Here is a 15,137-nt window from a genome sequence, read left to right on the forward strand (position 1 = left end):
CTGGGAGGTAAGCTGATAGGACTCCGAGAGGGCACACTAATCATGGGGGGAGACTACAACATTACACTAGACGATACGGTTGATCGCCAACCACCGAAGTCTAAAGAGAAAGCTAACACCCTAATGGCTGACTTCGCGATGGCAATGGGGCTGACAGATGTGGGTCGTGCGCTTCACCCATTTAGCAAATTATTTACATACTTCTCCAATGTCCATAGTAGCTTATCACGTATAGACTATTTTCTCACCCGTCTGTCCTCCGTAGGTGATTTCGCCCAGTATAAAGTTTTACCTAGAGGCATATCAGACACTGTCTAGTCCAGCTGGAATACACACACTGGGAACGACAACCACGCACTACCATAGTTCTTAACCCATGGCTTCTACACGTACAGGATATAAGGGATGAACTCCGCAGACAAACCGAGAACTACTTTATGGAAAACGTGGGTTCGGTAGACTCTGCACAAACACTCTGGGAAGCTTACAAGGTAGTACTCAAGGGGCAAGCTTTGTCCCTGAAGACTGGATATATCGCCAAAAAGCGTGAAATACTGGTTCAGGCAGAGACCGACCTCCTGGCACTGGAGCGGGACCACTTGCAAAATCCCTCCCCAGATGCGAGCCATCGGCTTTTAATGAAGCGAGAGGAATATAGGATGAAGACTAGGGAACAGATGGTGACTAAACACCGTGCCACCCAGCACAGACTTTATGAACTTGGTGAAAGGGCTGGCAAAACACTGGCATGGTTGGAAAGAAGAGAGCAGGGAACTAGGTGGGTGCAAAAACTGACGACACCGGGAGGTGCCGCGGTGCTGCATCCACGAGAAATAGCGCAGCAATTAGCGGATCACTTTGAAAGTGTATACACCCCCTCTACACATTACATGGCTGAAGACTCGCACCTGCCTCTTTGGGACAGTGATGTGCTGAGTCACTCGGATGGGGAGAGGGAGACCTTAGAGGCCGACCTCTCGAACGAGGAAATACGTAAAGCCCTGGGACAGATCAAATCGGGAAAGGCTATGGGTCCAAACGGCATCCCAGCAGAGTTTCTGAAAGCAACTTCCTCCCTGACTGTACCACACCTGAAAGCCATGTATGAAGAGAGCCTGGAAGTAGGTAGTTTACCAGAGGATCAGCGACTAGCCACCATAGTGGTCATCCACAAGCAAGATAAACCGGTAGACCAATGTGGCTCTTACAGACCAATCTCGCTGATTAACGTGGAGACAAAGGTGCTAGCCAAAGTCTTGGTGAACAGATTGGTGACAGTTATCACATCGCTGGTCCACCCGGATCAATCTGGTTTTATGCCGGGAAGGAATACAGCCCTCAATATTCGGCGCCTACACAATGTGATGGCCCGTCAGAAATATATCGAGGAGGATGTGGCAGTGCTATCCCTTGATGCCTCAATGGCATTTGACTCTATCGAATAGCCGTATATGTTTGCGGTACTTAAAAAGGTGGGACTGGGCCCTAAATTCGTAGCCTGGGTTAGGCTCCTCTATACCGGAGTGCTGGGACAGGTGAGGATCAACAACTATGCCTCCCGGACGTATGAGCTACGACGGGGCACTAAGCAGGGATGCCCGCTTTCTCCGTTGATATTCTCTCTTATACTGGAGCCTCTTGCAGCCTGGGTGCGAAGGGACGTGATGGTGCGAGGGCTGCGGTGGGAGGAAGAAGTGGAGGACCGCCTATCCTTATATGCAGATGATATACTGCTATATCTAGCATCCCCACACAAATCGATCATAGCGGTATTGGACATATTCACAAGTTTCGGTAAATATTCAGGATATGCTATTAACCGGCACAAATCTACATTATATATGTTGAAAGGCCCGGCCCCCCGACTTCTGTCGAACTGCAATATAGCGGTGGCGACGGAGGGGTTTCGCTATCTGGGAATCTTTGTTACTCCAGACCCAGACTGTTTCTATAGTTCCAACCTGGCTCCCCCTCTGGCTAGACTGAGAGCCGACGTGAAGCACTGGAGGTCGCTGCCTTTAACGCTGTTGGGGAGGGCTGCGCTCTTCAAGATGCTAGCCCTTCCTCGTTTCCTTTATATATTACATAACTGCCCGTATAAAGTCCCGGATTCGTACTTTAGAGCAGTTGAGGATGAGATTCGAACGCTGCTGTGGGATGGAAAGTCCTCCAGGATAGCACTGAGAAAACTGATGAAAGGTTGGTACGACGGAGGCATTGCACTCCCTGACCTACAGCGCTACTACTGGGCTACGCAACTGGTAGCTGTCAACCACTGGATGTACCACCCCTCTGATGACCCGGCGTACGCGCTTGACCGATATCAAACAGACCGGTCCGGATATCTAGGTGCTCTGTACACTGCTGATAGGAAAGGGAGGGGGAGGTCCTACTCAACATACACTAGAGATCTGGCACCTAGTCAATTCCAAGCTGGGGTGGGCTGGAGTCCTCTCGCGGCCACACCGCTGTGGTTCTCCCAGAGGCTTGGCATGCTGTACCATCAGCCCGGATTCGACAAATGGGACCTTATTGGGATTTCGGCAGTAAAAGACCTGGTACAGAAGGGAGCACTACTTACGTTTGAGGACCTCAGTAGGCACTACCATATGGCGCAAGGGGAAGTATATAGATATCTGCAGATAAGACATGCGCTTACGGCGGCGTTCCTGTCCTTCAAAGATATACCAGAAACGTCGCCACTAGAGGACCGTCTATTAGATGGACCTCTCACTTCAAAGGCGATATCCCTAACTTACAAAAAGTTGAGCAATAACTTGCCAGACACGTTTTTAAAGCTTAGAGAGCGGTGGCAGGATGACTTAGACCCTATAGATGACAAAGACTGGCACACGGCTCTCATCTCCCCTCGAGACGTGGCCATCACACAAAGATTCAGGCTGATTCAGCTTCGCATACTGCACCGATCATACATCACAGGGAAAGTTCTGGCGCGAATAGGGGCCAGACCTGACGACTCATGTATGAAGGGGTTTGGACAACAGGCCACATTTTATCACACGTTGTGGAGTTGCCGAGAGATACGTGCACTTTGGGAAGGGGCCTCAGAGCATATGCAAACCTCCCTGGGAAAAGACATAGTACTGACACCAAAACTGGGACTTTTGAACATATGGGAGGCAACTGACCTCACGGAAACTGAACAGCACTTCACAACACTGGGATATACGTTGGTGAAGAGAGTACTGGCCAGAGGATGGGGGGGAGTAAACCCACCACGCGTCACCCTGTGGGCTAATGAAATGGATAGATGCATGCTAGCACAGACCGCAGTTTTTAAGGCTCGGGGATGCCCCAAGAAGTGGGATAAAAAGTGGTCGCATTGGATTGCATACCGAGGGAATCCCTGTGTATCGCCTACTGTTGAAATGGAGATGACTAGGCAGGTGGGATGTGAGGGGGGGTATAATATGCATTAAGAACTAATGGCTGTTCCTTACTATGTTTACACATCTTTGATATGTCGTCCATTCATGTATGCATGGCTGTAATTGAAAACCAATAAAAAAAAAATAATAATAATAATAATAATAAATGACCTCTACGCTACGCGTGTTTCCACTGTGCAACGTGCAATTCGCGTAGTAGCGCAAACTTCACAAACTACGCAAGTGTAGCGTAGTACTTCGCCCAGGGTTACTTGGGACCCTGCTCTCCCCGTCTCCTTTTGTGAAAAACCTGAGCGTTCTCATGGATATTAAACTCTCCATGAAACCACAAGTGAGTAGAGTCACTGTTACTTACTTTGCAGTTCTTTGATCGCTGGAAACGATTATTTGACTGATCCCTTTAATGATACAAAGTACCGTCATTGAGCCCATTATCATATCCAGACTGGATTATGGTAATGTGCTGTACCTAGGTCCTGATAAAACCCTTGTTCAGGGCCTTCAGGTTGTGCAAAATGCTGCTGCAAGGCTGCTTTTTCATTTACTGAAATCTGCCTCAGTTTTCCATCGGCTTCAGGAATTGCATTGGTTGAGGATCATCAAGCGCATTGAGTTGAAAGTGCTGTGCTTTATGTTTCAAGCCAATGCAGGGCTTAGGACCCTGTTACATTCAGGAACTGCGGGTTCCTTACCAGCCGACTCGCACCCTAAGAGTTTCAAATCAAACCCTGTTCTCTGTACTAAAATGTCATTTAACTCGCATGAAAGTCCATGCTTTTGCATATCTTTGTTCCAAGCTGTGAAACTGTCTTCCCTCAACTCCAAGGAATTTTAATTCACTGCCCAGTTTCCGCAAGGGTCTGAAAAAAGTGCTCCTTTAGCTTTTTTAGCATCAGACCTGTACGCTACCCTAAACCGGGAAACCCTTTGGGGTATCCGTGCGCATTGCAAATTGCATGATAATAATAATATAATAAATTGAAGTTGTAAAAGAGATCAGCCGGGGAAAAACACTTGTGATAATGGGATTTCGGCCACACTTATTGATAATGCTATAATTTCCTCTGAAGATTTCTATTTGGTCAAAGATTTTGAAATTGTGGAGTTCATAGATAGTTATCACAAGCCTCGTGTACTCACACTGCAGAGTTTGGCATATTAAGGAATCATTGGCAGAATAGCTCACAAGTACAATGGAAGAATGAACGCAGGATAGTCTGAACTGCTAACCTGAAATGTCTGACTGTTAATAAGATCAACAAACATTTCAGAGACCATCATAATCAAATGCCTCAAGATATTTTGAAATATTATAATCATTTGATATCCTCTGTAAGATAGTCTACATCTGTAGCTCTAAAATATGGAAGGGGATATAAGGAAAAACAAAGATCTCCCAAGGAGTGGGCAAAGATTGAACTCCTATAGTATTAGAGAGAAGTGACTAGCTGCAGGTAAGCTGTGGATAAAGGGGAAAGTCTCCGAAGGTAGGGTGAGTGTGCCACCCCCACGAGGAGCAACCGTGCCCAATGATGGTGCTATACATCCGCGAGGGTGTGTGAGGGCACACAGGAATATCACCAGGAGTACTCTCTCCTCACTCTGCACACTCACCCTACCTTCGGAGACTTTCCCCTTTATCCACAGCTTACCTGCAGCTAGTCACTTCTCTCTCATACTATAGGAACTGTAACCATCCATTGGATAAATGTGTAACTTTTAGGAGCTATGGTTCAGGGCCTTTTTCAACAGCTCCTAGTCCCTCCTCCTTGTTGATATTGCAAAGATTGAACTCAACAATAAAGTTAGAAAGGCCTATAAAGTGAATGGGGCTAATAAGGAGGCTCTATTTAGACAACATAGGAAGAAGTTTAGAAAATAAATAAAATTTGGAAGGAGTAAGTTACAGCTTGGACGAAGGTTATAATGGCGCTTAGCGCAGGAAGAGCAAAGGGTTTTTGGGAGGCTGTGGTCAAAATCCTAGGGACGCTGAATACACCAGTAGCAACCCCAGTGGCTGAAGAAGATTGGGTTAAGTATGCAGCAGAGCTTTGCAAGCTAAAAGGTTGTAATAAGGATGCTATAAAGAGGTTTACAAATCAAAAGGTCAATATTATGGTGGTTGAATAGCATTCCCTAACTACCATAGTAAGAGGAACTGACGAAAAAAATAGAAAAGTTTAAAAGTTCACAGGCTCAAAGAATAGATGGTTTATCTGCTGATATAATAAAACTCCAACCTAGTTTGAGGGCCTATGTTTTGACCCTCTTTCAGCTATAAATAAGTGTTCAGGATATAACGATGAAATGAAAAGGAAGTATAAGGGTTCCACTGCACAAAAAGGGTACTTGCGAGTCCCCCAAGCGTTAATGTTTGATTACTCTGTTAGATATTTTGAGTACAATCTATGCTTAACATTTTCTACAAGTATTGGAGGATTGAATGGTAAAAGACGCAGTGCTCCTGAAAGTGCAAATATGCTTCCATAATGGACACTCAACAGTGGATAGCTGTTTAATATTGAAACTGTTGGCTGAGGATTACACTTTTAAAAGAAAACAGTCTCTTTATGTTTCATTCTTAGACCTCTCTATGGCAGTGGACAACATTAATCGGGCTCTTCTCTGGAAAAAAAATGTCTAATTTGAATAATCCATCATGACTGTGAAAACGGATAATCCAACTTCTTGAGGGGTCATGGACGAGAATAGAAATGGCGCATTACCTAGAAATATACATACCCCTAACAGCTTAAGGCAAGGGTATATATGAACCTCTTTTCTTTTTTCTATTTATATTGCTGATGAACCCACAGCTTTAAGCCAGGCTCGTTCTTTCCCACTGAAACTGGGCGTAGAAGCAATGTCTTCATTGTGCTACGCTGAGGATACAGTTTATTAGGTCTCACTCTGGTAGGTCTTCAGAGGCAACTTGATGCATTCTCAGAGGATGTATGATGTTACAACGCGATTGTTTACAACGCGTGCCGTTACATCGCATTCGTTACAACGAACGGATGTAACCACGCTATGCCATTACAACGCAAGTCTTTACCTCGACTTGCACTAGATGGCGTGCTAACATTAGAAAAGTGTAATTAACTATTCCAACTCCAGTCCACTTAACAGTAGGGAAGGTGTTGGGATAGTAAACTACACTATTTCTAATGTTAGCACGCCATCTAGCGCAAGTCGATGTAAAGACTTGCGTTGTAATGGCATAGCGTGGTTACATCGCGTTCGTTGTAACGAATGCGATGTAACGGCACGCGTTGTACTAACGGCGTTGTAAAGGTTGTTCCCCATTCTCGGAATATTGTAGAGTGAATGATTTGATAATAAATGCTTTCAAAACAAAAGTGATGGTATTGTCCAATAGAATTATGCATAAATTAAATCAGCAAGGGTGGCTAAATAGTGCCCAATTAGAGGTATAGAGTATAGATATTCAAGCCTCCTTTTTCAATGCAATCTTAGTTTTAATGCACATATTGATCAACAGGAGCTAAGAGCAAAGGCCATAGCAGGTGCATTACAAAGAATGGATTCGGAACCTGGGCATAAATCCATAGAAGTTTTCAAACAGGCTTATAACTCAGAGATAGTACATTTGTTTCTACATGGTTGTGAGGTCCTCTTGGAAAAAACAATAACCATCTCCTGATTATAGAAATTAATATTTGGAAAAGATGGTTAGGCCTTTCGATAGGTAAATTTAATAGTGGATTGATGCTCGAAGTTGGGCTTGACTAATATAGCATTTAAGTGCCAACAAAAGATCTTCAATTATTGGGCCTGTTTCATTAATATTAATTCGGCTGACAGTTTGCTGAGGCCATCATGTAAAGATTATTTACAGTTAAATATAACAGCACAAAAATGCTTCAGTAACAAGGTAAAATCCACCTGGTGAGAGCTCAACTCTAGTCTTGGGCAATGTAAAGATACAACAATCAATCAATCAATCATTTCATTTGTAGAGCGCACTACTCACCCGTGAGGGTCTCAAGGTGCTTGGGGGTGGCGTGGGTAATGCTTCTGCTCGAACATCCAGGTCTTGAGGAGTCTCCTGAAGGCCAGCAGGTCCTGGGTCTGTCGCAGGTGGATGGGGAGGGTGTTCCAGGTTTTTGTGGCGAGGTGGGAGAATGATCTTCCGCCGGCGGTCGCTCATCAGAAGTGGGGGAGGTGGCGAGGGCGAGGTCAGCGAAGCGAAGCTGGCGGTTCAGGGTGTAGAAGGTGAGACGTTTGTTGAGGTACGCTGGTCTGGTGTTGTGGAGTGCGTTGTGAGCGTGGGTGAGGAGCTTGAAGGTGATCCTCTTGTTGACGGGGAGCTAGTGCAGGTCTTCCAGGTGGGCTGTGATGTGGCTGTGGTGGGGTATGTCGAGGATGAGCCGTGCAGAGGCGTTATGTATGCGTTGTAGTCGTTTCTGGAGTTTGGCTGAAGTTCCTGCGTAGAGAGCATTGCCGTAGTCCAGCCTGCTGCTGATGAGGGCCTGGGTGACCGTCCTTCTTGTTCCGGTGTGGATCCATCTGTAGATCTTGTGAAGTATGTGGAGGGTGTTGAAGCAGGATGAGGAGACGGCGTTTACTTGCTGGGTCATTGACAACGCTGAGTCCAGGATGACCCCCAGGTAGCATGCAAGGTCAGTGGACGTCGGTGCACCTTCCAGTGCGGCCGGCCACCATGAGTCGTCGCAGGCGGAGGGGGTGGATCCGATGAAGAGGACCTCCGTCTTGTCCGAGTTCAGTTTAAGGTGGCTGTTCATCATCCATTTGGTGATGGCCTTAACCCCTTCCATGCTCATGACGGAACGGTTCCGTCATGAGCATCGGTTGAGCTGTGCTCATGACGGAACCGTTCCGTCATGGCCCCGCCCGCGCTCGAACCCTTCAGCACCGCGGGGGAATCCGCGCAGCGCTGAAGGGGTTAATTCCTTTGTGGAGGTTCGATTTGGCGGTGGTGGGGGCCTTGGTGAGGGAGAGGATCAGCTGGGTGTCATCGGCGTATGAGATGATGTTGAGGTCATGCGCTCGGACGATGTTGGCGAGTGGTACCATGTAGACGTTGAAGAGTGTCGAGCTGAGTGACGATCCTTGGGGTACGCCGCAGATGATCTTGGTGTCTGTAGAATGGAATGGGGGAGGCAGACACTCTGGGTTCTGCTGGTCATTAAGGAGGTAGTCCAGTCCAGGGCTTTGCCGCGGATCCCTGCATTGTGGAGGCGTGTGCGAAGGCTGTGGTGGCTGACGGTGTCGAAGGTGGCCGAAAGGTCCAGGAGGATGATGGCAGCAGTTTCTCTGTTGTCCAGCATGGCCCTGATGTCATCAGAGGCGGCAATGAGGGCTGTTTTGGTGATGTGGTTGCTGCAGAATCCAGATTGGGACGGGTCCAGGATGTTGTTCTCTTCGAGGAAGGAGGTCAGTTGCCTGTTGACAATCTTCTCGGTGACTTTCAACGGGAGTAGGGAGATGGGCCGGAAGATCTTGAGGTCCTTGGGGTCTGCCTTGGGTTTTTTGAGTAAGGCGTTGATCTTGGTGTGCTTCCAGGTCTCCTTGAAGGTGGCAGACTCAAAGGAGTTGTTGATGATCTTGTGGAGATGGGGTGCGATGGTGGAGCTTGCTTTGTTTAAGATATGGTGTGGGCAGGGGTCGGATGGTGAGCCAGAGTGGACGGTGTTAATGATTTTGTGGTGTCGTCGTCATTGATGTGGGTCCAGGAAAGCAGGGGGCGATGTGGCTGGGGGGCAGTGAGTCTGAGGTGTTGGTGTCTGTTGGGGGGGCCTGATTGTTGAAGCTGTCATGGATGTCTGCGATCTTGTGGTGGAAGAAGGTGGCTAGGGAGAAGCAGAGGTCTTGTGATGGCAGGATGTCGTTGGAGTTGGAGCTGGGGTTTGAGAGTTCCTTCACAATGTTGAAGAGCTCTTTGCTGTTGTGTGCATTGTTGTCGATGCGCTCTTTGAAGGAGGTCCTTTTGGCGATGCGGATGAGTTGGTGGTGTCTGCAGATGGCACACTTGTAAGCTATGTTGCTATCCGGCGTCAGTTTGTGGTGCCACTTCTTCTCGAGCCTACGGTAGGCCTGCTTGGATGCCTGGAGGTCGGCGGTGAACTAGATGGCTTTTCTGTCGGTGCTTTTGTTCAACGGTTTCTTGATCGGGGCGAGAGTGTTGATGCAGTCGTCGATCCATTGCCTGAGGTTGCGGGTGGCGGAGTCGGTGTCAGTAGTGTCCATTGGTGGATTTCTGGCGAGGGTGGTGACTAGCTGGTCTTTGGTGACTTTTCTCTAGCTGTGGCGGGGGGCCCGTTGTGTGCGGTGGTATGTGGTCGGCTTCTTGAAGGTGAAGTGGATGCAGCAATGGTCGGTCCTGTGGAGTTCGGTGGTGTGGGTGAAGGTGACGTGGTTGCTGGCGGAGAAGATGGGGTCAAGCGTGTGTCAGAGTGGGTGGGAGTCAGGACGAGCTGTTTGAGTCCGAGGTTGGCGAGATTGTCGAGCAGGGTGTTGGAGTTGCTGTTGTTGGTGTTCTCGAGGTGGAAATTCAAGTCTCCAAGGAGGATGTACTCCGTGGATGCAAGAGTGTGCGAACTGACGAAGTCAGTGATGGAGTCGCTGAACTGTGGCCGGGGGCCGGGGCGTCTGTAGATGAGGGTTCCTCTGAGGGTGGTGTTGGGGTCGATGTGGATCTGGAAGCACAGGTGTTCGGCGGCGCTGAGGGTGTCATCGGTGATGGTCAAGATTCTGAGGGTGTTTCTGTGGATGATGGCGATTCCTCCTCTTGCTCTGTTGGTGCAGTCCCTGCAGGTGATCTTGTAGCTGTCCGGAATGGCTATGGCGATGTTGGGTGCCGAGGAGGGGTTCATCCAGGTCCCTGTCAGGAAGGCGACGTCCGGGGAGGAGGAGTCGTTTAGGTCCCAGAGTTCGATGGCATGCTTGTGGGCGGAGCTTGTGTTGAAAAGTATGCATCTGAGGTGGTTGCATCTTGTCTCGGTGGGCGATTTGGAAGTATTACCTGGCTACACCTTGAAAATTGGAAACCTGAATAAATACCCAGAACCTGGATCAAGTGTTTTGGGACTTTAATATAACAGTATCATGGATTATAAATTTAAACAACATTATGTAAAGTTTGGATATATTGCCATCATCTGATACTCAGGGAATACTAGTCCTCAAATGCCGTATTATAATTCCATTATATCCTATGGAATACAGCAGACAGGATATTCCATCTGCCAAGATCGTGATCAGGCCCACAGTGAGTCGAAAGATGTGGGCAGAAAAATCAAACTGCTCCATCTATTGGATACAGTATCAGAAGGTGAACACTGAAGGTCAGGCTAGGGTAGGTGGCACCCTTTATATATTGGAAGATGACCAATTAGGATGGGCCAGATAATCATCTTTGTCCCTTCTGCAAACCTTCCCCATTGACACTGTCTCATTTCGTTGTTTTTTATGACTTTTCCTATTGATAGGAAAAGTTTGTTGCCTCCAGCTTTAGAGCTTTAAGGGTCTGATGTGTCCATGAACGTAAAAAAATAAACTTAAACAGTAATGACATGAGATTATGGCACATTGTTATCTGTTGTAACAGAATAGCTAGATAATCTGACTGGATTGCTTTTATGATGGGGGCCTCAAATTTTATTTATTTGATTATAAAATGACCCAATATGTCCTCCTATCCTATTATGTTCATCAGCTCCTTTTCTGCACTGACTGTATTAGAGAAATATAATACTTGATAATGTATCTACACTTTTAGTATTTTTGTACATCGTTTTATTTCGTTGGGTATTTGTATATTAACCAACACAAAACGTTGAATATATTTAAATGTTTACGGGTTAGGATTGGTAGTGGAGAACTTTTCAGCATAATTAATTCTGTTTTTAAGTATTGAAATTTAAGAAATGAATTTATAGATTTTTAATATTTGGTGTTTTAATGTATATTGTTTGTGTTGCCTTATGTTGTCATATTACCAAACACAATAAAATAAATACAAATACAAAAGATTATAAAAAAGGCTAAATTAACCATTTAGTGTGTTGTGTGCCAACGAACTCTTTGGAGGACCAGGTAGACTCCTGTGAGCCCTCAGGACATTTAAGGATTTCATGTGCTTGAGGGGAAATAAAAGAGACAGTTGCCTCCCTGGTGTGGTTGTCACAAAAGATAAGACAGTGTATAGACTTCAGCATTTCTGCCGGTGACTCAACAGGCATTTATATATGGAGACCTCAAAGTTTTGAGAAGTCAGTACAGGAAAGGTTGTACCTTATATATGTTTAATTTACATTACCCTAGCAGTATATAGCAAATGAATAACAACAATTTGTAAACAGAGCATCTAAAAAGAAGGAAAGTAAATAAAAATATATTCCAAACATGGTGGAGAAATACTATTAAAAAACCTAAGTTGTAGTCTGTCATTATGAAAAGAATATCACAAAGAAAACAAATCATTCTCCTATAGCTTCCTCTAATAGCATTGTCCTTGCATTCTCTTAAGTCCAAGATCATGGGCTTTACCTCATTTGTACTTAGTGGAGTCTCTTATGAGTGTTTTGCTGACGAAATATTTATTTAATGGTGTACAGTGGAAAACATCTGAAAGACTAACCTTGGCTTCCGAGATGGTGATGAAGTTGTGTGAATGACACCTGCATGAAGAACATGTGAAAACAAGATGGAGATGATGAGAAACTCTTCTCTTGCAAGACCTAAACATAATGATGATACCCACGCCTGGATGTATGAATATGTGCACCACAAGCAAGCATAACAAATCCCATGATGAAAAGTCCTACAAAATGATACTTGGTTGCACTACTTGTGTTATTGTTCCAGATAGAAGTCATAGTTTTAGGACTCCTGAAATATAGCTCAACTAGGTGAGCAAACATCACAAAGGTGTGGTTAGTGAGACTTAATAAAGTGCTCTGCCATGGTACCATTTTTTCTAGAATGCATACATTTTTGAAAACTAGCAGCAGAAAAGGATAATAAGTAACATTCTAACATAGACAAGCACACAAAGATCTACTCAAATTTGTAAGCACACATATATGAACACGCTGCCGCAAACATGTATTATTCTAAAAAATATCACATTCATCCCAGGAAAAAAACCAAATTATATTGTCTTGTGTACACCGTAGGTCACTTTTGTAGGGACTGTTGTATTAGAGTTCACAACAGGCCTGTCAGAACGTTTTGACGGCCTGTAAGGCTTACCACTTTATGGCTCAATCTAGTGAAGACTGCCATTACTGTCCTTGTCAAATGCAGAGTAAACCTTATTTTATGATATATATTTACATTCACCAGAGGCAGCACTGAGCCCTAAAAAAAGCTGGACCTGGGACAACAGCTTTCTTTTATTTACAATGGGCATCAGCCCCAGAGTTTTCTTTGTTTAGGCATTTGGAAAGGCACTAAGTTGGGATGACTCTAACTCTTTCCTTTTGGGCTTAGTCACTCAATAGCTGTTTCATAGAAGCTGTAATTTAAAAGAAAATGATTAATTGTAATAATAATTGTATGACTGTTTAATTTGTGACTGATTCAGCCAATGGGGTTTCACATGCTTTTACAATCTGTTTATTTGATTAAAGTATTGTCTGAGTATCTTTATGTTACAGCAACAGAGGCAGGAGACATGTAAAAATACATTAAGCATATTAAACTGATTTTGGACCAAAGATAAAAAAGAAATTTAGAATGGGGAGTTAGGACCACACAGAATGCAACTTGCTATTTTTTTAATATTCCCATTTGAAAATGTCATATAATATAAAGTGTCTGTTTTTGTTTTCCAAAAGATCAGTTATGGATCAACAAGCCCACTTTTGGGAGACCGAAACCAGTTCCCATCCTTTTTTCGCACTATTCCTAGTGATGACTTCCAGTCACGTGGCCTGGCGCAGTTAGTGATACACTTTGGATGGACATGGGTTGGAATTTTGGCCTCGGATGATGAATATGGACAATTAGGCAGTCAAATAGTACAGCAAGAGCTTATCAAGGCTGGAGCTTGTGTGGCCTTCAAAGAGAACATTCTCATAAGCCGAGCAGACAAGAATGCTTTTCATATTGTTCAAGTTATCAAAAACTCAACAGCCAATGCCATTGTCATTTTTTCTTCTGTTGCCTACCTGCCTCCTCTCCTGGATGAGATGGTGAGGCAAAAAATAACTGGAAAAATCTGGATTGGCAGTGAAGGGTGGTCAACAACTTTTCCCGTTTCTTATGAGAAATACACTGAAATCCTGGCTAGCACCATTGGGTTTGCAATCCACAGTGGAGAGATGGCGGGTTTTCAAGAGTATTTCACCAGCATCCACCCTTCAACATCTCCAGGGGATACATTTGTGAGAAAGTTCTGGGAAGGTATTTTTAATTGCCAGTGGATGGACTGGGGAAATCTCGTGACCAGGGACAACACAACTAAGAAATGTACTGGAGCTGAAAAACTAGAAAGCATTCAGATCAACAGCCTCTTGGAATTTAGATTCACTTACAACATCTACAAGGCTGTTTATGCTACTGCCCTGGCACTGGAGGATCTAAGGCAATGCATGCAATATGGAGAGAATTTCCCTCACAAGACTTGTGCAAATATCTCAGCTTTCCATCCATGGCAGGTAAGGTACCTTGCTGTCGATCATTCAACAGTCATAGAGAGAAAGCAAAGATAGTTACAAGTTAAGCAACTGTAAAAGGAAATTCAAGCTCACATTGGCAGATATCGTGGTAACCCAGTGAGTGAACTGTCTCTTAATCAATTTCTGATGAGGCTCCTAAGTAATGCCATTATCATAAAGTAGCATGGAGTATGACTTTGGTGTGGGCTTCTTCCACATGTCGGATTCACGATATTTGGGTATAGGTATAAAACACTCCGGAGGAAAACAGGCGGGGGTCTGATTCACCCTCAAATGGAGGTGTAGAGAGCCTGAGGTGGAACTGCATTAAACCAGAAGAAGTCAAATTATATAAACAATATGGAGCAAATCTAATTAATTTAACTGACCGATTTTTAATAGAGATCACATGGGAATCCCAAGATAGCAAAGCCCAAAATATTTCAGGCACAAACACTCAAAATCTCACTGACCTACAAAAATATTTCAAACCTAATTAGCTATCTGTCACACAAGTTCAGGTAATTGTAAAAAACATGTCTGCAAAATACAAGGAAAATGCAGTGCATTCAATGACTCAGACAGTTCACTCTCTGGAAATCCTGAATGTAGAAGTTTTTGTTGAATTATATTTCCACATACAGACTGCATACATCCGAGGTACGTAAATCCTGGAAACCAGTTTGCAGAAGTCTGCACAGCTAAATAAGTTCAAATACGTCTATAAAAACATCAACTCTCGGCAATAATTTCTGTGTAAGAACTTGGGGCCATATGTAGGTAGAACGTGTTTTGCGATTCTCTAATTGCAATTTTAAAGGAATCGCAATTAGAGAATTGCAAAACGGAATGTAGGTAGGATTAGCAAATATTTTTGAGAATCCTACATATTCCTTAATTGCGAATTGCAAATTGCAATTCGCAATTAAGGAATATCTCCCCATTCATTCCTATGGGCCTAGAGGCCCATAGGAATGAATGGGAAGACATTCTCAAATTGCGATTCTCAATTAGAGAATCGTAAATTGAGAATGCAATTTCAAGTGTGCCAGGGTGTCAAAAGTACACCCTGTTGCACCCC

At 44.7% G+C, this 15,137-nt stretch overlaps 1 protein-coding gene across 1 annotated transcript in view; it reads left to right on the forward strand.

Annotated features, from left to right (window-relative positions):
* Positions 1-15,137, forward strand: part of LOC146782757 (extracellular calcium-sensing receptor-like) — a 66,620-nt gene that overhangs the window by 22,115 nt on the left and 29,368 nt on the right. The window contains exon 2 of the mRNA XM_085638677.1: positions 13,235-14,056. Coding sequence (XP_085494803.1) covers positions 13,235-14,056 — 822 coding nt within the window. The remainder of the gene's footprint in view (positions 1-13,234; positions 14,057-15,137) is intronic.

The sequence above is a fragment of the Triturus cristatus genome, chromosome 12 (assembly GCF_964204655.1).
Source record: "Triturus cristatus chromosome 12, aTriCri1.1, whole genome shotgun sequence".
In the NCBI taxonomy this organism is placed as follows: domain Eukaryota; kingdom Metazoa; phylum Chordata; class Amphibia; order Caudata; family Salamandridae; genus Triturus; species Triturus cristatus.